This window comes from Larus michahellis, chromosome 1 (assembly GCF_964199755.1).
Source record: "Larus michahellis chromosome 1, bLarMic1.1, whole genome shotgun sequence".
Taxonomy (NCBI): Eukaryota; Metazoa; Chordata; class Aves; order Charadriiformes; family Laridae; genus Larus; species Larus michahellis.
The window spans coordinates 16,752,684-16,780,590 of NC_133896.1; the positions used below are offsets into that span (position 1 = coordinate 16,752,684).

Consider the following 27,907-nt stretch of genomic DNA (forward strand, 5'->3'; position numbering starts at 1 on the left):
TTGTCCTTGGTAATTCAGATAATCCGTGTTAACTACTCAGTGTGAAAGACAACGGATGAAATGCCACGGAAAGACACGTGGTCTGTGCCGGCTGACTGCTGCTTGTGGTGCTGGCGTGGTGGTTTGAGTGCTCCAGTTCCCATCTGACCACAAGAGTTGAGACATAACGAAAGGGCTCTGGGTATCTGAGCTGTCAGGAGCCAATGAAGCTTTTGCTGCTGAATGCTTTATTAGGGGAAAAACTGCCCAGTTTTATAAGATATAAATTTGTATAAATGTACCAAATGATGGTTAATGAATAATGTTGTAAGCCTACAAGTAATATATGTACTCCAAGGCTGCATAATGATAATGTTTTGATTTTAAATATTTCTTGACATGCTATATTAGATGTAAATCCTTTGAAATAAACAGAAAGACACATTTTTAAATGTAGCTTAATTTATTCTATATTTGAATGGAACTGTAGTGTAACCCAGCAGCATTACAGAGGAGGTAGAATTTATTTTTTTGTTATTTAGTTATTTTGAGGCAAATTATTTGTATTTTACAAATTCAAGAAGTCATGGCTCAGTTTAGCATTCTGTTCTCATCCGAGAAACATTCTCTACCATCTGCAGCCAGTCGTCTGTTGTGCTGTGTGAGCCTGGCTCCAAATACAAAATATCAGCTGGTCTGTAGAGCGCTGTCTTTGACAATCCTCCCAAAATGTGACTGATGGAGGTCAAGATATTCTCTGTTCAGGTGCAGGCAGATCCGTTAAAAATGTGAATTCTAGAAAACATTCACAGGTCTTTCACAGATGCAGCTGCATTTTACTAGACTGTGCCATTTACAATGGGTATGTTAGGAGATACTGCATCCCAAAATACTTTAAAATAAGGGCTTCTAATATGCTTTGAGTTTTTAATTTTTTTTTCTTCTTATCAGCTGAAACTCGTTTTCAAAATCAACTGAGAGTTATTTTGAAATGTAGTTTTAATAACCTTTCACTCTTCTGCCCTGTTGATTAAACTTCTGTTCCTTTCTTCTCTAACTCCAGTAGAGAGAAGTTAACATGCAAAACCTGTTACAGGCCTTTTCCCACCTGGTATTTTGGAACCTCATAAATCTGAAGAGCTGTCTTCAATTTTAGCTCAGCAGTTTAAAGCAGTTTTCTTTTATCATGACTTGGATAATTTCAAACAATCCTCTCTTCCTCCTAGGGTTCTTCTTAAATGTATTAATTCTATTTGGTGATAAAATTTCCCCCTCTACAATCTTAATATGCTTGCAAATTTGAATGTTGTTTTATGCTGATATCAGTATTAGACCTATTTTTTTTGCTTACATTTTGTAATAATGATATTGAGACATTAGTGGTATATTACACTATTAGACAAAATTTCTGAGTTCTAATTGTAAGACATAACCATTGAAAACTACTAACCAATTTTGTGTAAATCCTTTACCATATCATGCTCAAAAGTGTAGTATTTTGTTGCTATGGTGATGAGCACATAGGTTTTTTCATATCTTTTTTTTTTTGCAGCTTATAATAGTTGAAATGGCTACATTTGAGTTCCATTGAGAATATAAACCTTGAATGACATATAAAGTGTTTTTACAATATAAGTTGCCTTTAGGGCCTGAGTTGTAGTAATGCATTATATCCAAATTTTACTTGTACAATAAACTCGGATTTAACACTTAAATTAGTTCAAGAAGATTTTAAATGTACTTGTTCAATTGGAAAAATTCTTTGCAAGTGATTTGCTTGAAGGATTTGATTATATGAAGTGCATACTCTTATTTGTCTTTAGAGAGAGTCTGTGTGTTGTGTTTTTTTTTTTAAAGTCATTCATTCTTCTGTGTAGATAGAGCAGAGAACATAGGGTGTAGCCTGTAATGGCTGTATATATTTTTTCCTCTTTGTTATATTTCTTAGTAAAACTGTGCAAGAATATCCATTACTACAGTAACTGAACCAATGCTGTGGTAATACATGAGCAAATTTATGTGCTTGGTAAAGTAACTTGTAATTGTGGGCTAGTGGTGATCCTGAAAACAAGAAAATTTTGCCTTTTCTTCTTTATTTTTAAAAAAAGCATTTATTGTTGAACGGCAAAAATTGCACTGTGTTCGTGAACTTTTGGGAAGCACAACATGGAGCCCAACTCCATGTTTTCCTTCTACTTTCTCCTGTTTTCCTTCAAATGAAGTATTTTGGGCAGGGGGTGTGTAAAATGGGCTGGAAATAAAGGCTTCAGTTCCTCTTACAACTCTTCCAGGTACTGGATAGCCTATAGGTAGTGGTCCTTATACAGCTCCGTTGATGAAAGATCAAGGTCAACCTGCTATTTTATGGAACAAATAGTTGAGGCAGTGTGATTTAATTTGTGGTAGAACTGAGAATAGACCCAAGGTATTAAGTGCTTCGACTACAGCACCTTTCTGAGACACAGTATAGTTCATATACTGTGCATGTCACCTATGAAATATGCTTACAGCATTTACTGTTCGGTGTTAAATGGCACTTTCTAGTGGTAATAAATCTGCTGCTAGATGGCTACTGCTGTCTCATTTACTAAAGATAATGTATGGACTGAAGTGACTGGAGACAGATGCATGATTTTCTTAATTAACAAAGCGTATGTGTTGGTAACACCAAAAGAGCATTCAGCAGTAATATTTGAAGGACATGCAGAAGTCAAGAGAAGCATTCACACATTTATGGAAATGAAGGAATTAAATTGCCTGTAATTCTGCTTACATGTTTGTTTATGTAGTCCTATTAGCAGCAGCCAACAGCAAATGTCTAGGAAAGAGTGAGAAGAAGAGCCTGAGCATGTATGATATTTTACCAAAGTACTCTTCCTGTTTGGGATGACTTTGGATTTATCATCCATGAAATTGCTTGATCTCCCCATGCACACTTCTAGTACATGACGCATACTTAAGCTTTAACAATAGATTAACGACAGCGTGGAACAGAAATGATGGTTTTAGTTCTGTAACTTTTTTTTTATTTATTCTGAGGTTTTCTTCAGCTTCTCAGGAGATGTTCTTGTGTTTAGATGTGGGGTTGTTTTAAGGTAACAACTAAATGTTCCAAGAGTTTACAGCAACTAATTTTTTTTCAAACTGGTTTTTGTAGGATTTGCCTCCAGTTAACAAAATTCTTCAGCCTTTTTCAGGAAAGGTATTTGTTGTTTTGCAATCTGATTAGGAAATGCCCCTATATAAAAAGTATGCACCTCTTGATTTCTGAATAACTGTATTTTTAAAATCCGTAATGCAATGAAGTCCAACTAATCCCACTCTTTACAGAGAGAGTACAGGCAAGGGCTTTGCACTAAAGGAAGTTTCCAAGGGTTGCACGAGGGATTCAGCTCCGACAACTACCCCTGGCAATACTAGGCTATCCTCAAAATTTTATGCTAAAGTACACGAGCGTGTATATGCACCTTGAGGGGAGGGCAGAGGGTGCGTGCCAGCTCTGGGCAGAAGCTCTTCAGAAGCTCCAGGCTTCTTCAGACACTCTGGTCAAAGGTACCCAAATAGGTGCTTCTAAACCAAGTGAGTGTTCAGGCTGTTATTCCATGGCTTAAGCACCTTGGTCCTTGAATAGAGTCCCACTTAATTTGGGGTGATATTCTCTTGTATACCCTTGTTTGGAGGTTGGTCTGGGTAATATCTGTATGGGTAAAACAATGCCAAGTTATTACTGACTTGTGGTGGGATACTAGATGTCTGTGAGGTGGCCTGTAGGTCTCACAGGGGTCTGAAACACTCAGATAGTGTGGGACAGGGGCTGTCACAGACATCTGCCTCAGCTGGCGTTACTGTTGAGTCAAGCACCAGGCTTCAAATACGTGCTCTCTCACAAGCTTAGGGTGCTGTAATGCTTTTCTCAAGTGTTTAGAAACCCAACACCATCAATGGACCCTGTTCCTGTGCTCTCCTTTTGCAAGCTGAGCTGCCGTGCACAGACGCAGTAACACTCTTACAGTCTCTTTAAAAATTAATACTAAGCAACACAAAAACCTTAAGAAATTATCGCCAAAAATTGCATTAGATAGCCAACTAGGTAAATGCCTCCGCAAAGACAGATGCGGACAGACAATCCACATGCATTACATCTTTACTGGTTTCAAGATGAAACATTTGTATGAAAAGCTTTCTAGTCAAAACTGGAGTCACAAATTAATCCCTGTTACATGTTTGAAGTACAGACCTCCTGAATCAAGCTGTGGGGAATGCTTGTTGTTCTGTAGCTTTTAGTTAGTTCGTATTTTCTTCATTTCTTTAACCTGTTTTTATTACTTCTTGAGATCTACTGTTTTGATTTCTTTAATTCTTGTCATACTTTATAGGGATGGGTACTTCTTGTTTCTTCTGTTGTTACAATAACAATGGCTAATGAATTGGTATCTACAAGGAAAAATTGAAGTGAGACGTGCTGCTTGCAACTGAAGGCTTTGTTGTACTTTAGGGAAATCAGAACTTGAAATTTTGCCCATGCTTACTTTTGGTCTGTATCTGTTATGTCAGCCTGCCTTAAATGAATTTTCTTTTCTTTTATAGTTTATTTACTAAGGATGTCACATCCAGAAGGACACAGTCCTTAAGCTTTGCCTATGTGTTAGCAGGAAGTAGTGATCGCCTCTGAGGTTAGGGTGGATGTCTGATACTCTCTGTGATAGCATCATGCCATCAGGTAACATTTTCAGTAGAACAATTGCCATTTAGTGTAGTGCATCATTTTTTGAATGAGTGACACAGGGATGCGTCTCAGCAGTATCCTACCCCGGTAAGGGTAGGGATACTTTCAAGAGACCGGTCTGAGCACTTTGCGCACGCCGTACTGGAGTGAAAAAAACCCTTGGGCTTGTAAAAGCCACAGCTGAAGTTTCCCCAATAATGCTGAGAATCTACAATATCAGCACGAACAACCAGACTCTGAAAAAGAGCAGGGAGAAGGGGAGTGCTTTCTTGCTTGTTAAAAGTGAAGTGTTTTAATGACAGTTAAAGTTATTAATGAATCTTTCTGCTCAAACCTTTTTTGGCTATGCACATCCTGAAAGATTTGTTACTTCTGGGGCTAGTGAGGCCATCAGATGCGCTTCTTTGGTATACCTGGAAGCGATGGCTGAAGTGTTCATTCTGAGTACGTACCTGTATATACATTTCCAGGTTAAATTTACTTTTCTTCAGTTCTTGAAACTGAATATGTCCACTGAATGTAAGCAATTTTTTTTAAAATACAGTCGATGGGGTTTTTTTTCTCTATTTTGTATATAAAACATGAAGTGCACTTTAAGGAGCAACTGAATTATTTGTATAGTTCATTCTGAGGAGTCTTGCATTATTCACTTCACTTTTTTCTTTGATGCCAGACCGCTGATATCATGGTGGTGCTCTTTGAGAAAGCAACAGCAAGCAGAAAATAAATAAACATTTGTTCCCCTCTTATTAACTGAAAAGCTGTTGTCATGCTGTAATTAATTTTGGTTTTCTGCTCTTTAGTATCTACATGTCTTTGAGACTTGCCTTCCAGCATATACCAAATGTGAACAGCCAAAAGTCACTTTTTCAGTGACAGATCAATGTGTTTATTACCTTCTTAAGTATTTCTTTCCATCCTAGTGAAATAAGGGAGAATGTTGGAGATGCAGATGTTAGATCTGTATCACAGTGCTTGAGATTGGAATAATTTAAATTGGTTTTAGTGTGAGGACTTTTCTTTAGCTGTGTAAAAGTTATACAATGCATTTGTGGAAAATTTAAAATCTAGACAATCTTTCCAGTTGGCCCTTTTGGGTTAATGTCACAAGGAGTTAGTGTCATTGAGTGTGGTTGTAGGAAGGGTGTTGAGACATGATTTACGTAACGAAATTGGATAAGAAATACTGAGTTAGGGGATTGTTCTCCTACAGCAGTACATACTGGGAGAGCTTCGTGGGCTGAACAGTCAGGATGGTTCAGTGTCACCTTGCACAGAAGAAAGGGCCTGCTAGCACTCATTTTTTATGCTGGTAGTCTGAAGTGGTTACTTAAATGTTGGTGTCTCTCTTCTAGACAGAACTATATGTTTTTGCTATTGTTATGTCACATTGGCCGCTTTTGGGAGCTTTTCCCTAGCAGAGGCCTGAGAAGTGTGTCATGTAGGTGACATTTGTGATCATTGTCTTTGTCCACTGAGAATAGAAAAGCCTCCCGTTTTAAATCAATGTCATTGCAATAGCATCTATTAGATGTGAACGGTGAAGTGAAATACTGCTCTTCTCCATCACAGAATTGAGTTGCCGTCCTTTATTGAGGAAGGTCACTTGTTTAAAACCTGAATTCTTGTATTGTAGCACAGTGGGATGACAATACTTTAATTTCTTCTAGACTTAGGCTTACAGGTTTAGTTTACAGAGTGAATTATGTGGAAGAATCAATGTAAAAAAAAATGTTTAGCCTCTTTTCATATAAATAGCATCATGCATCACATCTTTGGAGGCTTGCACTTCCTCCATAAAATCCTGTTTCTCTGTAGCTGTGATTGAAACTGGTGGAAGATTTAAGCACACGTGAGTGAGCTGTGTTGCCGTGTGTTTTTGAGGTAAACGCTTGGCTTCTCAGCGGCATAGGACGGCACCATCACTGCAGGCCATCTGTAGGCAGCACAGAAGAGAGAGCAGTTGCCTGACTCAGCTGCAAAGCTTCCGGGCGCTGGAGCCAGATCTACCCTCCTGTGTCCTTTTCAAGTAAGGGCAACGTGTGCTGATCTCCTTTTGCTGGTATGTGTGTGGGTTCACTCCTCTGGATCTGTTTCTGTCCCACAAGCTGCTGCCTCCTCAGCTCCTTTTGTAGAGGCTGTTGGTTTTTTGAATTTGGAGTGCCTCTTGCTGATGGAAATGTTGCTGGGTCCCACATCTTCACTGCTTCTCCCCATAGCATTGTGACTTATAGCCTAGCCTCAGTATTTCTCATGGGAAACTCGTATGCTTTCCTCTAACGATAAGTGATGTTGGACTGCTTCCATTTTCACATGGTATTTTAAAGATGTGGAATGTAGTGTGTAGTGTTCCTGCAAAATGCTCCATTGAGTCACCCAGGTTTCACTGTCACCTGGATGACCTTGTCAGCCAGCTGCTGCCCATGATACACAGAATGACCCACGCAGAAACGGCCGCTGGTTGAAAACTCCTGTGTCTTGGACTGGAAGTGAAAGAGCCAGCATTCCTCTTCCAGGTGCGCTGCAGACCTCTGAAGTGCCAGCTGTAAATGCCCTGATGTGCTTTGAGTCAATGTGTGAGAAAACAGTTGTATTTTTGTGGCACAAGTAAACATTTTCCCTAAGCTCTCTCATCTGACAGCAGCAAATAGTTTTCTTCAAAACTACCTCTTTGAGAAACTTTGGTGGTCGTCTTTTTCTTTCTTTTAGTAAATTACAACTAGACTCACAATCACAGGTTTCTGCTTTCCTTCATCCCAGTTCCGTCCTGGCTCTTGTTCAGCTTCTTTAAATGTGTTGTGGATTTTTCTTAAAAAAAGAACTTCTGGACAGGGTGCTGGGCCATGTTGTCTAGATTGTGCTTTTGCCAAGAAAGATTGGATCCTTGAGGTCCCTTCCAACCTGGTATTCTGTGCTCTATGATTCTTAATACTGCAAAGGATGGTTTGAAATATGGAAAAAACTTAAAAAGTATGTTGTCTTCAGTCAGCTGCTATCAATTGAGCTCATCATTATCTAAAGCCAATACAAAATCCCCTGTCCTTCGGTGTTTCCAAGCAACCGGCACTGACTGGTGAGGGAAGTGTGAGACGGGCAGGAGCTGAGACCTCACTGGCTGTTGAGAAATGGCTAGCGGCGTCTGCAGGGTCAGGCTGGGAAGGAGGAGGTGAGCTGAGGGGCTGTAGGTGACTGCCAGGATGGAACACCTGCCTTGAGACTTGCATTTAAATGGTCAGAAGGTGTGTGCGAGTTGGTCTGAAGAAAAGGTAGTGTCGTCATTGAGCAGCAGATAGTAAAGTAATTTGTATTTGATGTGAAGGACAGTTAAAATGCACTTTAAGAGTGGCCTTCCCTGAAGTTGGAAGTACGGACATATGTGGCAGTAACATTGATAAGTTAATCTCTTCAATGTTTACATTGCTCTTGGCTTAGTAACAATAATGTGTACCTACGTTTGTTCCTACTAGACAAGATTTGTTTTTTATTTGAATTGAAAACATACTTTCAGTTTCCAGCAACTTTCAGTAGCAACATGGTAAACACTTCTTTAAACTGATTTTTAAAAGTAAAAGCCAATTTATTCAACCTTTCCATACCTCTTCTGATGGATCTATTCTAAAATTATAAATTCATTTTCCATTGTTGGTTGTCCCTGAAAATCCAGGATGCAAGAAGAGGACTGTGGTGGTTTGATTGGCTGGACACCAGGTGCCCACCAAAGCTGCTCTGTCACTGCCCTCCTCATCTGGACAGGGGAGAGAAAATATAACAAAAGGCTCATGAGTTGAGTTGAGGGCAGGGAGAGATCACTCACCAATTACTGTCATGGGTAAAACAGACTCGACTTGGGGAAATTAGTTTAATTTATTGCCAATCAAATCAGAGTAGGGTAATGAGAAAATAAAAACTAATCTTAAAACAGCTTCCCCCCAACCCCTCCCTTCTTCCTGGGCTTAACTTTACTCCCAAATTGTCTGCTTTCTCCTGGGGACGAGGAATGGGGGTTGCGGTCAGCGCATCACAGGTTGTCTCTGCTGCTCCTTCCTCCTCATGGGGAGGACTCCTCACGCTCTTCCCCTGCTCCAGTGTGGGGTCCCTCCCATGGGAGACAGTCCTCCACCAACTTCTCCAATGTGGGTCCTTCCTATGGGTTGCAGTTCTTTATGAACTGCTCCAGCGTGGGCCCTTTCCGTGGGGTGCAGTCCTTCAGGAACAGACTGCTCCAGCCTGGGGTCCCCTGCGGGGTCCCAAGTCCTGCCAGCAAACCTGCTCCAGAGTGGGCTCCTCTCTCCACAGGTCCTGCCAGAAGACGGCTCCAGCACAGGCTTCCCACGGGGTCACAGCCCTCTTCAGGCATCCACCTGCTGCAGTGTGGGGTCCTCCATGGGCTGCAGATGGAAAGCTGCCAGCTGGCGTTGGCTCTGTTGGACATGGGGGAAGCTTCTAGCAGCTTCTCACAGAAGCCTACCTCTGCAAGCCCCCCTACTACCCAAACCTTGCCCCTCAAACCTGATACAAGGGCGTAGAACATAACCAGTTCTCTGAACTTGCCTTTATTTTTCCTCTGTGTCCCCCCAGCCCCTATGTTTTTTTATCATTATTTACTAAGCTGGTCTAGTAAAAAGGTGTACAGCTGTACTGGAGTGAATAGGACCTTAAAATTCTGTTGAGGAAAGAAAATTATTCTACAGGAAAAAAAAAAAAGTCTTCTGTTTCTTATCAAAACCTAGCAGCAGTAATGGTAAAGGACCTGAAGTGACTCTCAGGTTTAAGGCTGAACTTGCAAAACTAGTAATGAGGCGGGGGGGAAAGACAGGAAAAAGAATAAAACTCAAACCCATAGGGAGCTGCTGCACGATGGAATGTATTGTGCTAGAGTTACAAAATACTGAATTAATTTTGTCCTATATTTCTTCTAGATTAATTTTAAATAAAACCTAATAGTTCATAGGAGCAGCTTATATTGCTTTTTTTCATAGTGTGGTTTTATGCAGAGCCATTCCAGTTGCTGTCAGCTACTAAAAGATGCATTGACTGCATCTGCATTAGCATTTTGTCTCCAAACAGCAGCATAGCTCTGCAGTGAGTCTCATCTCCTGTCGTCACCCCCATGTACTGTTTGTTCAGATTGCAAAACAATGTCAGTGCCATGGAATAACTTCCTTCAGGGGGGAATGAAACCAGAGGCCCGCTCCAGGGATGCATTCAGTGTGCTCGGACTCTTTTGGAGATGTGAAGGTTGAAATCAATGATAGAGTCTCAGGGCTGCTTCTAACAGCTCGCGTGTGGCAAAGTTCTGCTTAGGGGACTGGGCTAAGTCTAGTCTGACATAAAACCTGCAAACAGCATGTCATGTACATCTGGAGGCCTTGGCTTCAAACGGCTTCACCTGGTGATCCCTGCCTACTGCATTGCGTTACTTGACAAGATGCACGTGGTGATACTGCTTCCTAAACTGTGCGTTGCCCAGGAGAAATAGTGTTCTTTATAAATGAGTGAACTTCTGTGTTAAAATATGTTGTGTAACTTAGTGTACAAGCGTACTGTTAAACTTAAGGATAGCTGGGTGTGGGGGGTTACGTGCATCCTCACTTTACCCCAGTCAAAGTCAGCACTTTCTCCAAAGAGGAAAGGACCTCGTAGTCCTTTCTCTCCTTAAGACAACTACTTTCTTTGTGGATCTTAAAGTTACCGTGCTATGGCAAAACTTTTCATCCCAAGTCTTGTGACTTGAACTAGCGTGTTACGCTAAGTGTGAAATTACAGTTGAGTAATTTTTGGTAATGCAAATAATTCATTTGTGTTTTATTGTGTTAGATGCAGTGACCGAGTCAGATGAGTATTATGTCTCAGTGTTACACCGCAAGTTTTACTGTATTTGATCTTAAGCATCCACTGTTCCCTTCAGATGAATGCTGGGTACTTGTATGATGATTCCTTTGCGCATTCTTTAGGCTGGTAATTATCTTTGGCAAAACAGTTGCAGAAATCGGTTTATGGCTGTGGGCATACTTTGCCTTTTCCTCATCTATCAGTGTTTCTATGAAAGATGACCATTGTCTGGTGTGTATTACCCTAGTGCTCTCCAAAATGGAAAACTTCCTCAGTTTGTCTGGTTGTCAAAGTCAGCCTTAGAGCATGAACTCGTCAGAGGTGGTGTCATTTCTGTGTTGTAAACTTGATTTTCCATTCTATTTGGTATTTATGTACTTTTATATCTGCCTTTTTTTCCCCCATGTGCTATAGTCAGGCAAGTCATTCTTACCTCCCCTCTCCACCTTCTTCCATGCTTCTCTGGTGGTGTCTGCATCCTAGCTGTGTGGGCGCAGAATGCATTTAGGTGTATATAGGTGAAGAATGCATATAGATGTGTATAGGGGTTCAATGAAACTGAATTAGCTTCTCAGATTAACTTCACAGCCTGCATGAGCAGAAGCAGCAATTTCTCTTAGTGACTAAGTGGCAGCTCAGAGAAAGCCAGTAAATATGAGGTCAGTGAATGGAGATATTTGGAAATCCATCCTGAAACGTAGGTGGCCCAAACACTGCAGCTTACTTCCAGCTTTGCTCTCCCTCTGTCTTTGTTTACAAGTTTCCCCCGGACTTCCTGCCCAAGAAATCTTCCTTTCAGCCTGCTTAATAGGTTGGTGACAGCTTGCAGAAGGCACAGTTGGGCAATGATGCTCTTACTGAGAAACATTAAAATATTTTGCTGGTATCCATATAAAGATACAGATGCTTCTTATATCTGACATTGAAGATTAACTTTCATTGTTTCCTGACCCAATCCAATGCCAACCAGGCTGTTGTAACTTGTGATGGTACGAAGCAATTTTGCTGATGCCTTTACGTTCGTCAGCCTCTGCAGCCTGACAAATTCTAAATGGAGTAATTGCCCCCTCCCTTTTTTTTTGGTAAACAAGAGGTAGGACCAATACTATTCTGTGTCTTTTTAGAGCTTATCCTTGAAACATCTATTTTTCATAAGAAGTTGTTTTGCTTCTGGAAAGTAGTTAAACATCCTGGAAAAAGGAGCTCCTGTGTATTAGAGAGGACATGCATGTCTAGGTAAAATTCTGCCCTTTCTCTGTGCCACAGCCAGTCTTTCTGGCTGATCATGGGTGAGAAATCTGCAGTTTGCCCTGAAGCTAGGAAGGTTACCTGAAATTCCAGCCATGCTAGCGATAATTTTCGCCTTCAAACCTAGGAAAAGCAGGAGCTTCTGGGGAAACTGAAATTCAATTCAGTAACTAGCTGCTGAGCACATCGTTCCACTGGGATGTTGTGAATCGCTACATAAAGTTTGTTGTGCATCATCTTCAGCTTTCGGTAATGCATGTGTGTTTCTGAAGCCCTGGGTAGGAATTCATATTGGTCCTAAAAACAGCTTCTTCCCTTAATGCAGTTCAGGCTCTTACTGCCTTTAAGAGAGGAATTTGAGTCCTTTTTTGGAAATAGTGTTACAGCTGAGAATGCTTGCTGCATTTATGCAAGTCGTAATGTTAAGTTGAAACCTTAAAAATATCAACAAGATGGTAATGCAGATGGTTTTTCCCCAGGTATTATTTCTTAGCTCCAACAGGCTTGGCCTGGAACCTAAGCAGACCAAAAATATTTAAATAGCAGGTTCTAACAGCATATTCCATGTGCAGCAATTAGCCTAATGTGTAGATTTTCTTGTGTATTTTACATATTTATTGATTTTGTTATATGTGCCCTAGTGCTGCTGTAGTTGCTGGTTCTGTTTCCATCGTTGCTGTTTTGTCTCCCTGCAAAAATGAGCATTAGCAAATGAAATTAGGAAGAAGCTGAATGTAACATGTTCCTGTGTAGCATCTTTAGGGACAGCTGGGATTATCTGGGAGCAGGTTGCTGGCACAGATGTATAGACCCAGGGACATAGCTTTGGGGAGTAAGTAGTGCCTACAAAACCCAAAGAATCGAAAGAGTTTGTTTTTAGATGGTTATGTTGATTCTATTAAAATAGTGATTTTCTTTTATAGTCTGGAGGATGTGTGTAGACAAGCTCAAAGGAAAGGATTGTTTTGGTGCCAGTCCAGTTTTTACTTGTTTTTTTATTTAGTCTTCACTTGGCAACTAGGGCACATTCCCTTGTGTTCTTCAGCACTGTAGGGCGTTTTGAGTTGCACAGTGGTTTTTGCCCTTGTTCAGAGCTGGAGACCAAAGTACCCGTGCACAGGGTAGGCTGAGCCTTGATTGAATCTGCCCCGTAGAGAAAACAAGCATAATTTTTACATAGAAGTCAGAAGCTTCCATTCCTTAAAATAGTACGGAAGTGAATCAAAACCATGTCTGTCCTAGATGATCTTCTGATGAAGACACAATTGTGCCCTGCACTGATACCCTGTGCTTGATGTGGCCTTGGGGGTCTGCAGCAGGACAGCTCTTGCCTGCCGGCAGGACCTTTGCACTGCGCCCTGTGGTACCTTAGAGGGTGACAGCGGTGGGAAGGGATGAGGGACAGCCGTGCCTGCTCCTGTGGGAGGTACAGCCCCGAGAACACAGTTGTAGGAATGGACTCTGCTGGTTTGGCAGTGCTGTCCTTGTACCATAATAAAAGGGGGGAAAAATCAACCCTTGCCAAGGAAAATGAGTTCAAACAAACTCTACTGCCAGACCCCACTGGATTTTTGGTAGCGTCTTTCCACAGGGGCCTCCTGTGTCTGCCTGAAATCGCGTCTCCTCACGTCCCGGTGGACAGCAGTGCGCCAGTGACAGTCTGTGCTGTGAACGTTACCTAAACCCAACCCTTCATCTTTTGGTGTGTTGGGGCTTTCTTAGTGCTTTGTTCCTCTCTGGGAAAAATGACATGTTAAGTTTTAACATAATGTATGACGGTCCATGCAGACAGCCGGCGTGGTCTTGAAGCAGATCACCTTTGTGAGTGAAGTAGGTATATGTGCTCTTCCCTTAAAGTGCAGCTTTTTGAGTACAAACGCTGATCTGTCTTTGCCCAGGGCATATCTGGAGATCAGCTGATCTTCGTATGTCTTCTGGTAGTGCGACTCCTTGATATATACATCAAAATGTGTGTAAATTTTTTAAAATATCCCAGTTTTCCTGTGAGTCTCACATTTGTTCTTACTGGCTTGCAGGTCAAAGCTTGCCATGCTTCTTCTCACTACCACATTAAAACTTGTTTGTGTTTACTCTTAACACTGAAGAAATCCTGATGCTTTTAAAAGCTTTTAAAAGCATTGCCTTTTAAAAATTTTATATTTATAAAGAAACTGCTAATAAACATGGCATTTAGGCAATATCATTCTGTCTTTATTATGCTGAAAATGATCAGAAGGATTTCCACTTGGTGTAAGGCAAGTAGCTTGCAGATTAGATGTATTGCATAATATACGAGAGACCTTGAGCTGTCCATTTTGGAGTATTACTTGTATTTTCCCTAAAACCAGCATCATGACATGGGAAGATGCCTTTGCGGCCTAATGTGCCGCGTTGTAGTATATCTTTTTAAAATTCCATTTTATCTAGGAGCCTTTGTTCACCATCTTAGTCGCAGCTGATGATAGAGGACATCTGTGTGTCAGGTTTTGAAATTACTTTAAAAAAGATTTAATGAATGGAAGACCTACGGTATGTTCTCCTATTAATCAAGAGGCAAAAAATATTTCAGTTATGCAAACAATTATACATAGATCCTGCTACTTACTGTTAGTCTTGCTGACACTAGCAAGAAAAACTCTGAAGTTTATGCAGAGGCACTCTCTGTCTTGCTAAACAACAAGACTTTACTGCGCAGTGGAGGTACATTAAAAACAGTCTGTGCATCTTGCTGGAGAAATTTTGTTGCTACCACTGGCAGCATTATAAAATAAATCAAAAGAGGTTCTGATTCTCCATAGGCTTTCTTCTTTGGGCAAATAGAAGTAAACTGCTTCCGTGCTGGTTTTGCATTGATGCTAGTGATTATATCTGATGCAAAATTGTGAAGAATCGTACTTTATTGTGAAGTACTTTATTATATCTGAAGCTCTAGAGTGGCTGGAACATAAAAATTCACATAGGCTGTATGTGAATCTTCCAGAAATTGGAAGATTTGAAAACTGTTAGGAACATCAGCTTTTCATAATCTCCGGTTCTCATACTAAAACACTACTTGGAATCATAGCCCAAGAGATCATCATCTGTTCTCCACGTTTTTAAATTGTAAATTACTGCTAATTCAGCCAGTAATAATACTTAAGAAGGTGGTGGTTTTGCAATCATTGCTCCAGGGAAATATAATCTGCAGTAGCAAAAACTTGGCCCTTTGTCCCTGTCTTCTGGACCACAGACAAGAACCATATGTCTACTACACTGTGGATTTTTTGCACTTTGGTAAAAACGGCCATGCTGTGTCAGACAAAGTCTGTCTCACTACTGTTCTGTCTTGATAGTGGCCAATGTGTGGTGGATCATAACTGTGCTTTTGGTTTTGCATCTGCCATTTTATACAGCCCTTTTTCTGTCTTATCTTGAAACAACCATGTTTCTATTTACCTTCATCATGCCCTCTTTTTTTTTTTTTAATGAAACTTTTGTTGTATTCCCAACTTCTAATCCATCTCCTTTCCTCCAGCTTGAAGGATGGTGTACTTAGTTTGTTGCTTTCATCTGTAGCTAAAGCAGAGGCCTGTTATACTACTGAACACAGAATCACGCTAAACTGACAGTTAATATTAGCTTGTTGTGAATCCAGACATAAGTACGCTAATATGGTATAATTGTATGTGCATTTTAGTACCCAGTAAAATGAGCATTGCTGCTGCTGTGTGTTGGAACCGTTCCATTACTTTGACTGTTCTTTTCGCCTTTTTCTCAATCTTTCCCCATTTCTATCATATTACTTTTTTGAGATGAGGGGGAGAATGCAAAGGGGACCAGAACTTTGTACAGCTCTTAACAATCGTAGAATCACAGGATTTTGGATTGGAAGGGACCTTTGAAGGTCATCTAGTCCAATCCGCCTGCCATGGGCAGGGACATCTTTCACTAGATCAAGTTGCTTAAAGCTCCATCCAGCCTGTCCTTGAATACTTTCAGGGATGGGGCATCCACAACTTCTCTGGGCAATCTGTTCCAGTGTTTCACCACCGTCAGAGCAGAGAATTTCATCCTTATATCCAATCTAATCTACTCTCTTTTAGTTTGAAACCGTTACTTCTTGTCCTATCGCTACAGTCCCTTGTAAAATGTCTCTCTCCATCTATATTTTAAGGCCCCTTTATATATTGAAAGGCTGCAATAAGGTCTTTGTTATTGCTCTGTTGTATTTCATACCAGTTATGGGAGTTGTCAATTGAGTATTTTACACTTGCCGATTTCAATATTGATTTGTGTTCTCTGTGGAGGTTATAAAATCAGGGTAAAAACTGTCAGTCTAGTGTGACTGACAGGTTCTCAATTAATGAAGCCCAGGACTGAAATTGCAAAAAGGGATGCATCTGCTGTTGGCAGTATGGAGATGGCAGAGTTTTACGCAATCTGTATGTAAAGATGCATTCATTTTTTTTTTACTACCATGAAGCACGAAGCTTACTTTTTCGTGGGGTCATAATAACCAGTGTGAGCAGAAATATTAGAATGATGTAGGTTTCATGTAAGAATCGTGTAGGTGACCTCTGAGTATTTTCTAATTCAATCCCTAATCAAAGCAGGACAAGTCAGAGCAGGTTGCTCAGGAACTTTTTCAGTGAAGTTTTGACCGTGACCCGTCTGCATCTCTCTTCCTGTGTTTGACCATTTCCATGGTGTAAAATAAATAGACCGCATTGCACCTGGTCTAAATTTTCTGCATTCCAGCTTGTCTGTTGCCTTTTGTCCTGCCCCTGCCCACCTCTGAGGAGCCTGGGGTGGTCTTCTCTTTGTCCCTCCACTAGGTAGCTATAGATACTAGAAGCTTTTCCCTTTACCTTCTCCTTTAAAGCTGAACAATCCCATTTGTTTCAGCATCTCCTCATATGTCACGTCCTCCAGCCCGGTCCACCTTGGTGGTCCTCCTCCAGACTCATGCAGCAACGTGCTGTGCTGCTTCAGCTGTGGGTCTTGCAGGCGCTGGGTAGAGGGGAAGAACTGCTTCCTTGACCTGCTGGCAATGCTCCTGCTCCTCCTCCCAGGATGGAGTTGGCCGCCTCTGCTGAAAAACGTGGTGGTGTTGAGTGGTAATGGTTGCCTTAGAGCCCTTTGTGTTTCTGATAGAAGATGATTAATACTAAAATGTAAACTAACTAAATGTACTAACTAGCTAGTTCAATTAAATGTTTAAGTGTGTATCTGTCCTTCTGTCTTCAGTGGAACTCAACTTTGTGCTCAAGTTTAAATGCTTCAATTAAAAAAAAATAATAAAATGTTGAAGCAGTTTCTTAAGACTTACTATTTTTAGTTTCAAACTGGTCTGCTGCAGTGTCATCTATACATCCATTGATGGTGCTGTCTTGTAGTTGGGAAGCCAAAGTTAAAGTACTTAAACTTTAACCTACAGTGACTTTGTTTTTTCTCCTGTCTGGTAATTTTGGAACCCAACTGTGCTAAAATGATATTGATTTCAAAACAGCTTTTCAAAATCTGTTTAAATATGGGCCTCATGTCCAATTTAACTTTTTTCTTTACTTTTATTTTTAATGAAGCTCTTACGCTTCTGAATTTTAAAACCTGAGAGGAGTTTTTCAGACCTCCTAGGTAAATTGGTTTTTTAAAACTTTTTTTTAAGGAGATGTTTTAAACTAAATGTGCTGTTAAAAAAAAAAAAAAAAAAAAAAAAGAGTTAACATGCAACAGATTGTATCCAAAAGTTCCCATGGAGACTCTCATTGACCTTCAGGCTACTTTCTCAGTTATATTATATTTCCTTTTTTCCCCTTCCCTCCTGGGAACATGTCCCCGTGTCTCATTCTGTTGGAGGGCAAGGAGTAGAAATTTATTTTCACTATTAAACCACTGGCTTAGGGCAGGAACAGGGAAGGATATTTCATTTGGAAACATGGGATAGAGGGGAAAAAACCCAACTCAATAAAATAAGATTTTTGGCAGACAAAAAATTGCAAGAAATTTAAGGCTTTAAGTGTGTTGCCCAGGAAATAAAATACAATGTCTGTATGGGTGTTAATACAGTAACAGCTGGGAAGATCAGCTTGAGAGTAGGTTACTGACTGGGTTGGGGGGAACTCTGAGTCACCAGGTTTTTTGGTGCTCTTTTAATTGAAAAGCAACAGCAACACCACCACCAACACACACACAAAAGCAGTACTCCTGAAACTCCCCTGACTGCAGTTTTAAGTGTCTTTCCTCAGCTTCGAATGAGAGAAAAGAAGCTTTCTAATTGCAGATTGCTAAATGCTCTGCTCTGCACTGCACTTCATGACTTGATGAGACAGTGGAGTGGGTAGCTCTGCAGGCTGTTACAACACTTGGCTTACTTTGGTTGTGCCTGTGTAATACTAGTTCCATTATCTTATCTTTCCTCATCTGCTTTCTCCAGCTTTAAGTGAGGGTTGCGTTACTGTTTCCTATGTAACTGCGTCTAGAGCAGACCATGAAAAAAAATGTTTGCTAAAATCACGTCGCACGCTGCAGGTATGCATACCCCTCTGCCTTATCTAAGGTGCTTGACACAGCTAGAAGGAAAGCACAATGTGATCCTTGCTTTCCTCTGTCCCTGCCCCAGTTTTCCTATCAAAGAAATGGGTAAATGTCCCTCTCCCTCTTTCCCCTGCTCCTCAGGTCTGACAATACCGCACTGGAGTCCCTCTTACACGCGCCTGAACTCGGTCACGGTGGCCGCTTGTCTCAGCTCCTGCTGGCATCATGTAAATGGCCAGTCTTCTCTGTTTGTTATCTGTTTTGTCATGGTTTCTCCAGGTTTAAAGGTCTTCATTACAGTAGTTTCTGTTTTCTATAAAGAACATGTCATATAGAACCAAAAATGCACTCCTTTTTTTGCTTCCCCGCTTGCTACTGATTCTTGTCCTATTCAAAGGTATTTGTAAGTGCTGCTGCCTTTGTGCAAGTACTCAGTCATATAGATTTTCCGCCACCAAAGCTTTATATCAAAGAATGTGGAATCAAGGTAAAGATTTTTTTTCCTTTTTCAGATAAAAGGAAATTGCTTTGTTTTCAGGCTTCCCAAAAGACCAACCCAATGTACTGTCAAAACACCAAACCTTTATTCTTAATGTTTCTGTTCTCAATGTGTGGCTTAAAAAGATCATTTGGAGAGACCATTTATTTGAAATCTAGGTTTCCCGAGCAAACAAAAAAAACCTCTTTCAGTTCAACTAGGCGTGGAAAAACTCCTTGTGCTACTTAACTCTCTAGAACCAAAATGGTTATGTCTAATTAGCTTTTATTTGCTTTTAGAGCAGGCTGTCTTGTTATACTACTAGATGTATTTGCTGTGGGAAACTGAAAAAAATTAGGCAAGCTGACAGTCTTTTCTCATTCTTGGCTGATGGAGGACTAGACTGCTAAAAAAAAAAAAAAGGGAAAAAAAAAAAAGGAAAAAAAGACTCAAGCAAGCTTTCTTAAAGTATTAGAGAACTATATGAGGGTAGGAAGCTTCCTCTAGTGTAGGGAGTTGTTCTTCCAATGTTACCGAAAACATTGAAGACAGAAGAGCTTGATACCTGGGTAAAATTGTGTTGTATCTTCTCAGGATAAATAATGCCGTTTTGATCTTAAAGCTACTTCTATTTTCTTGTGATTTGGTAAATTTTACAGAAAGGAAAAATGAACGAAGTTGGTACGTCTAGAAAACAATCATGTAATAGGCTAGGAGGGGGAAAGGGTGTTTACTGTAGTATATCATTCCTATGCAGAAAATTATAGCTAGCTCTGAGTGCTTTAGAGTGTTTAGGAGTCTTAGGTGGAGGAATGTTCTGCAGGTGATGCAGTGAAAGCTGGCTGGAAGCTGTCCTTTTGTAAGGAAGGGCAAAACAGAGAAATGGTTCCCATGTCTGTCTTCTGTTACCCTGATCACCAGACTGATGTTTCTCTGTAGACAGGTTCTTTGAAGGTTTGTCTGGATGGAAGAGAGCGTATTGATTGGCACTAGGACAAGAATGGGTCTGAGAAACTAAAACGAAGGTGGAAGTTTGTAATAGAAATTATTATAAACAATTATTTAATCTCCTTTTAGAACTAGGGGTTTATTTGTTTTGTTGTTTTTGAAAAGTTGTCTTTTAGTTGGCATTGGATCACACCCAAGCTCCTATGATTGCCATACAGTCCATTTTACCTCCAGAGGAAAATCAAAATGCCTTAGCAGGTGATTCACGATTTCTAAGCCTAATTTACTTGTGGGTTATGCTTAGTAACAAGAAGAGCACCTAAAATATAGGAAGCTGGCATTAAAAGTTTCAGGTGACCACTCATAAAATACGACAGTTGGAAGGCATCACTTGATTTCCACAAGTAATGATTTGATAAGAGCAGCTCCTCCTCTGCTGTTTAGCTCAGTGTAAGCTAATATGTTTTTTTTCAGATGTGAAGCCAAACGTCCAAATTCTGTTTTTGCCTTTTGCTTGTAAGACTGAATGTCTAGGTAGGTAGACAGTTTAGAGCAGGCTAAGAAAAAGCCAGTAAGACCACAGCGATACGCTTCATGTATCACCACTTCATGTAATGTCACCTTCTGCAACAGCAGTGTCCTTATTTTTCCATTGCTCTTTACCTATTGCTGCCGTTTGGCACCCTCCCTACAGCAAGCTTCAGCTGCCCTTTACAGTAGCATATTTGGAGCCCTTGTAAACATATACATTAAGGAAATTTACTTCAGCTAAAGTAATTATCTGAAACCACAGCACAAAAAGTCCAACCAAATCTAACCTCATTAAATTAATCATGACATTAGGAGGTCTCATTCTTTTGACTTTTATTTATAGATTAGAAGGAGGAAAACAAATATCTCGGTGGTTTCTCAAGTTCAAATGCAGGAGTGTTTCTAAATCTCCTAGCTGAAGAGAAAACAACAGCAAATAAGGCAGAAGTATCATGAACAAAAAATACTGACTTTTGGAGACAAATGTCTATTTTTTCCATTGTAAAAATTGCCAAATGTTTAATTTTTTTGTGTGGTGTTATCTTTGGCATCATCTGTTTCCCTCTAGTTTTGGGAGAAATTAAGTTGCTCTACTTTTAAAAGATTTAATGATTTTATTGTTTTGTGCTATTTTAATTTATTGTAATAACTTCCAGCAGACTTAATGGTTATCAGAAACTCCTGAAGCACAATTTCAGTTTTCAGAAGGCTTATTTTCAGAAGAAAAATGTATTTTAATTCTGAAAACTTGCTTTTAATTTTCCAGTTTAGACACATTCTCTGTTGTTAACACTGTGTTTTGCCTAGAGTTGTTTAGTTTTAAGGCTGTAGTATATGAACACAACAGAAGATGGATGGCAGAATTGAAATGCAAAAGTAGTAGTTAATTTTCGGAGTAGACAATTTTAATAAAATGTTTCACGCTAATTTTCTGTTTTAAAAACAGACACCTTGCAGTCAAAGTCCTTTGGGTTTTTTATTGGAGTTTGTAAAGCTCCTTTAATATAGAGATTAATGATTTCTTTTATTTCTTTCATTCCATTTATTGGTTTGTAAACCTGAAGGCTGTGAGCTTTATGAAAGAAAATCCTTTAATTTTCTGTATGCCTATTGATATGTGCGGTTGCCATGGTACAGATTTGGAGTGAAACTTTTAAATCTCTGACTTGAACAAGCATGATGATTTTTAGCATCATTTTTCTGATACAATTAATCAGAAGTCTGAAAAATTACAGGTACTTAAGGAATTTAACTTACTGGATGCTCTAAATGTCTGAAGTCTAAAGTTCCAGAGTAGAGGCCTAAACTTTGCTATGTGGTCTTAACGTTTTTGCAGGGCCTCATTTCAGGCATACAGACTGATCTGGGTGATGAAGTTTTGTTGAGAGTTCATGACTCTTTCTGAGTTGCAAGCCATTGTCTGGGAGCAGCTGCTTCAATTTCTAGCTATTCATTTCAATGCGTTCTTTCCAATTGTTTTGTACAATGCTGTATTGTGAACAGAGTTTTATGTAACTTTCATCAAATAGCTGAGTAGATCAGGAATTGTTAAAAACTTCACATCAGTTCCTCAGGACATTTCTGCTTCCTTTCCTAACAGCCCCTGCTGTAAAGTTCTAGCTTACTCAATGAGCAGAGTCATTGGTGGTGGACTTTGAGATTTAGGTCAGCTGTAAGGTCCTTTGAAGATAAAGATGGATTTTGAACTCCATTAAGGACTTTATAGGAAGTTTATGAAGAACGGGAGATATCTCCTAGGCATCGAGCAGCCTGGGTTCATGACAGATCCTGCAGAATCAGTTGCCAGACAAAGGTTTTTAAGCCCAAAGCCTCCATGCTCAGGTGTGATGCCCAGTGTGAAAACCTGAGGGCTGTTTTTCATGAATTAAGGTTCATGGTTGCATAGTAAATCTTTTTCCTTTATGAAGCTTGGAGTCGAAGAGAAATCTAAGAGTTATGTCTGAGCTCCAGACTGCTCCTAGCTAAGAGGGAGTGCTGGTTTTGTTGGTTTTCCACCGAGGAAATGCCACTTTGACTGCTGAATCCTTTGATATACTTGTCTGCCCAGTGATACTATGTGTCTCGCTTGAGAATGTCTTGCCAGATACATATGTTGGCTCTACTTGTCAGTGTATTTCACTCAAGTAGAGACACTTTGAAGGTAGTGGTGTGTCTATATGGAAGGGCAGGTGGGACCGTGTATTGTCTGAACGTTAATGTTACTTGGAAGCCAGCTGGAAATTTTGTCAGACTGCATTCTGCTGTTAATAATAAAGAAACAAAGTTAAGTGGTGATGCAATTGAGACATGAATTACAAATACCTTAATTTTTAATGAATATAGGTTTTTCTTAGGCAGGTCTGATTATCTTTCAATGAAGAAAATGTTATCTTAACCCCCTTCTTAAGTTCCGCTATTGCAACTGTTTACAGATTGTCAGCTTTCTGACGCTGAAACTTTTTGCATGTAAATTATTCTTCTCTAACAGACCCATATAGGTTTTTATGCTGAATCAACACATTTAATATTTTCTGCACATTCAGGAAAGACTTTGGAAATGTAAAAATGTAGATCTTCTTCACCTCCTTTTTCTTTTTTTTTTTTATGGCAACTATTTTGAATTGTACTTATTGTGATCTATATTAGGTGTTCTGAGTGGGTACACCAGATGTGATAAGATGTATAAAACATAATTTTTTTCACCAGACTATGTTCTGCCCTAAACACCACTCTGGGCAGTAAGAAATTCAAGTAAGTGAGGGAGTAAAGTGTCTTAAATTTTTGCCTGATGTCATATAGCTTTCTGTATTACTTTTTTTTTAATAGGATAGTATGAAAATTTAAAATTTACAAAGAAGAAAACTTTCTCTGTTTGCCAGAAATTTTTGGGTTTCTCTTTATTGAGAAACTGTTTTCTGCATTTTCTGCTCTCGTACCATTGCTGTCAAAGGTATGGAAAAAAAATTAATTAATTTATGCTCCCTCTGCTGGTGTTACAGCTGTGCAGAATAGATCTATCCCGTACCTTCAGGGTACTCACACTTGCAAGTGGTATGTGGAAATTGGGTCTTTGGAGGACTAGGGAGAACACTTTGTCTGCAAGATCCAAATCTGAGCAGTGAATAATGGCATTTCTGAAATAACCTCTCAGTAACAGTGGGAGCTTTTAGAAAGGAAACAACAATGATATTTTGTGATAACTTTGAGTACATTCAGCTGCAGCAGATATGCAGCCGGTTAGTATGATATAGGAGAAATGTACATGTGCCACCAGTAGTGTAAGTATACGCTGTGTACAAAAATGGTTTCATTTTTTTTGCCTGGGCTTCCTGATAATCTTCTTTGTACAGTTCAGAAAAGCAGAACTGAAATGATCATGTTTTTCAAAAATAATTGAAATAGTCCAAGTTTGTTTGAAACTAAGGTGCAAAGCCTGTTATGCCTGGGAACGTTGTCTTGATAGCGATCACTTAAGAACTATTACGTATTCTTTTGTTGTTGTGTGTTTTTTTTTTAAGCTGGACCTGTGATCTGCAGAATGCTAACATACCCTCCAACTCGAAGAGCCTTAATTGTGGGTTGTGGTCTGCAGATGTTTCAACAACTGTCAGGGATTAACACCGTCATGTATGTATTTACTGCTTGCTTCTCTTTATAAAATGTAAGAAAAAGACAATTAGACCATTAGCAGTTATAGATGGGCTTCTGGACAAAATCTGAAATGTGAAAAATTGAGTGAGTGAGCCAGAATGCTGGTTTGAAATCCAGATATTGACATATTTGGCGTCTCAGAAAATTGGTACAAGAGGATGTTAGTATAAGGGCAAATGTTTATATAGAGATGAGGATGCAAACTGGGGGATGTATTACTATATGTTAGGCTTTACGGTCAAAGCTACATATGTCTAGATAAGAAAGTACACTTAAAGCTTGAACGTATGTGCAAATAGATCCAAATACTGTGAGGATTAAACTGTTGACCGTGTAAATGAGATGGAAACTTACTGTGAAGTGCTAAAGGAGGTAAGATGCTGAGGGAAGAAACATTTCCTGTTATTACACAGTTCTGTTATGTGTATGAAGACTCAGTAAATGCAGAAGTGAAGGACAATACATCATGTGTTCTGATAAGCTGTCAGCTCACAAGAGGAGCAGCTCTTGGCAAATGTGCAGGGCACAAGACCTAGTTTAAGATTAAATTACTGTTGAGCAACTCTACAAGAGTAACTGTAACAAATACAATTTCCATATTGTTTTAAGAGCAAGTGTAAAATATATTGCAGTAATATCTTACGGAGAGAACTACATGTGAGGGAGCAAGCTTGTTGGGGAATAGTTAAAAGGAAGAGCCAAAAGGATAAAGCTTTTACTGGTATCAAGAGCTGCCATGCTAAATGTTAGAGTAAATACCTCTAAGTAAATAAATGCCATCTATCACAAGGGGGGAAAAAAACCCCAAACTCAGTATTGGTAAACTGTAAAGGAGGGAAATCTGTAATAGGCAAAAAGAGACTTTATCAAGTAGAAATTGTAACCAAATGTGGAAAACGGGAGAATGCGTAACTGGTAAGTTATGTGTGAAAACCAGAACACAGGCTCGGAAAGGAACTTGGAGAAATTCTACAGGCACATCAAAAGCAAGAGACCTAATAGTTTCCATGCCCAGTAAGGATCAAGACATTGTGAGAACAGTAGCAGAAGATAAATCTTTAGCAACAAATCTTACAAAGACTCTTTTTGCATATGTGTTAATTATGGAGGAAACATAAAGGTTCCGGCACTGCAGCTTACTTGAGGTGTCTGAGATGGTCTGTTTCAAATTCAAGTGTTAGGGGAAGGACTTCTAGAACAAGCTGATCAAAATGAATAATAAAAAATTGCTTGGACTAATGAGGGTACACCCAACAGGTCTAGAGTAATTTGAGTACATAGTCACTGAATTCGGAAATGTAGCATAATCTACATGAAGCTAAAGCCCAGAAAGATTTTTTTTTTTCCTGCCCTTATCAAAATGAATTAAAACTGTTGTAGAGCCAAATGAGATGATGTGTGTTTATAAATATGAAAAATGAACGTGTACATGGAAAATATAAAATAACAAAGAGCCAACATGATTGTTATAGACAGATTATAGCTTGCAGTTTGGTTGGATGTGAATTTGCGGTCGTGTTAGAACTATATATCTCATATGCACTAACCATCCTACTCCGTGACAGTTGATGCTGAAGTTTCTTGAAGAAACCAGATGGTCACAAAAGTAGGAGAAAAGCTCTCTCAGGTTAATAACTTTTTAAGATAGGAAAAAAGAGGGTAAGAATAAAAGATCGGTAATAACAAGCCAAGAGTAGACTCCTACAGGGATCTATGTGGAGATCTTTGCTGCTTTAATGTCTGTGAAAGGAGCTAAAGAGCAAAATAACAGCTTGCGCTCATACACCATTCACGATATTACGATCCCCAAATCTGTGAACGTGAACAGTTGGGGGAAGATAGTACAAGATAACAAATTAATAAAACGGCAAGTGCATTAATTATACAATATTATGTAATAATGCTTGCAGAGGGGAACTGGCTAACATGCATGGCAGTCTAAATTGTTACTACTCAAAAAAGAGGCCTTGAAGTTGCGTTATAGTCCTATACAATCATCATGGTGGCATCCATGACTGACCTGTAATAGTACAAACAATTGCAGATACTCTTTCTTTTAGTAAGGATAAATGAGATTACGTATGGGGAAAGAGATGCCTTTGAACAGGATGGTTAGGACTCTGCAGCTTGGAAGAGAAATGAGTTAGAAAGAAATGCAAAGGTGTATAAAGCTACTTATCTTAGGGAGAAGATGGAGAGAACATGAGTATTCATCATTTCTTATAACACAATTTTGATGACTCTTACCCAGCAGTAGGTTTAAAATAAACATTTTTTCATGCAACACATAATTACATAGTGGAACTTACTGCCACGGGATGTTACTCATGCCAAATGTAGAAGTAAGTTTAGAAGTTAATTAGGGAAACTTATATAATAAACTTTATTAAAATGTTATTAAACATGATGTGGATGCAACTTTTGGCCAAGGACAGTCATTCTCACTTTTTGGTTCTTACGACTTTAGGATGCCTTATTAGGCTAGCAAAATTGACTGTTCACAAGGTTTATGACACTGGTAGGTTGACTTCGTTTATTTTAAACTTCATATGTTTTAAAATCTCAAACTCCTTTCTATGTAGGAGGTTTTAAAATAGTTTGGAATTGACCTAATTTGCTTGTGGATGTGTAGGAGGACAGAACTACAACTATAAAACATAGTTGAATCTTAGCTTTAAAATAAGAAAATGCCTATAATAAACACATGAAGGCACTGTTGTTAAAGGACTGGCTTGTAAACCATTTGCAATATCCAGTATTTTTTTAATAATCCAGTATAACTAAATATTTAGTTATCAGGTATGCAAGACAAACAGCCTCCTATGAAAGGACATTTTTCAAATATAAGTAAGCAGCTGTCTGTTGATGGTTTGCTTACAAAGAAATTGGGGATTGCTTTTTAATGCAGTAATTAAATGGTACCTTAAGGAACCGTCAGATTGTATTAGCTCTAAGCACTATTTTTCTCTCCATGTTTCGTTGTGTCATTCTGGGCTTGCTGTTCTGTTGCAGCAGGAAAACAGGCATTGGTTATGGTTGGAGGATTCTGTGGACAGATTCTGTGGACTTTCCTTCTGTGGTTTTGCAAAGTTGCTTACCAAAACCAGCCCCCAAAATGTTTTGACGGTCATTGTTCATTGTAACTTTGGTTCTGCTTTGAATCCTCTTCTCTGGGTATACCCCTTTCTAGGCTATAGGAGAAGGGGCTGATGACCCCAACTTGCTGTTGCCTGGCTTTGCCTGGCAGAGAATTTAGCCTCTGGTTGCCCCTTTGCCCCTTATGTGTTTCCATAGGACTCTTCTATACTGTGACCAGTGAACTTAACATGGCAGCATCCATGATGGGCCCTGACTTGTTCTAATCTTCTGGCTTGAGGTTTTCCACTATTTCTGATATAAAATAATTAGTTAAATCTTTTATTTTGCTGTAAGAAAGTGAGGCCATAGGAGTGAGTTTGTGTGTGTCTGAAAAACTCATTTAAAGGGAACACCACATAATCAAATCACAAAGCAGGAAAATGAAATGAAAATATAAGGAGGAATTCCTTATAGAATTGTAGAATTATTTAATACTTCCCCAATTTGTAGATGCTTTACTGAGTAACTCTTCCATTTAAGAAAACAAAAGTTTGAATCAAAAAGTATGGGTGTTAGAGGTAGGAAATTATATAAAGGAATTTTGCAGGGGTCTAAAAATAATTGCTGAGCGTACCCAGGAGTAGAAGAGATCCTAAAAAGCAGAAAAATACCTACAAGAAACACATAGAGACAGCAACAAACATCTTGACCTTCCACGCTTAAGAGTTCAGAAATCTATGATATATTTTCTAGTTAAAAGTTGAGTATCAGTAGTGAAGCCAATGAGAGCAACAAAGTCCACGTGCAGTTGGATTTCTCTCGAGGATGGGGAGAGGAAAACTAGGAAAACTTCTGTAAGAACTGTTGAGGGCTGTGCTCTGTCCATCCCGTCGTGCCATAAGCTGATCTAGTTTTGGCACAGA

The 27,907-nt window shown here is 39.4% G+C and overlaps 1 protein-coding gene across 1 annotated transcript in view; it reads left to right on the plus strand.

Annotated features, from left to right (window-relative positions):
- SLC2A13 (solute carrier family 2 member 13) overlaps positions 1-27,907 on the plus strand; it is a 165,494-nt gene that overhangs the window by 49,900 nt on the left and 87,687 nt on the right. The window contains exon 4 of the mRNA XM_074583138.1: positions 23,774-23,882. Coding sequence (XP_074439239.1) covers positions 23,774-23,882 — 109 coding nt within the window. The remainder of the gene's footprint in view (positions 1-23,773; positions 23,883-27,907) is intronic.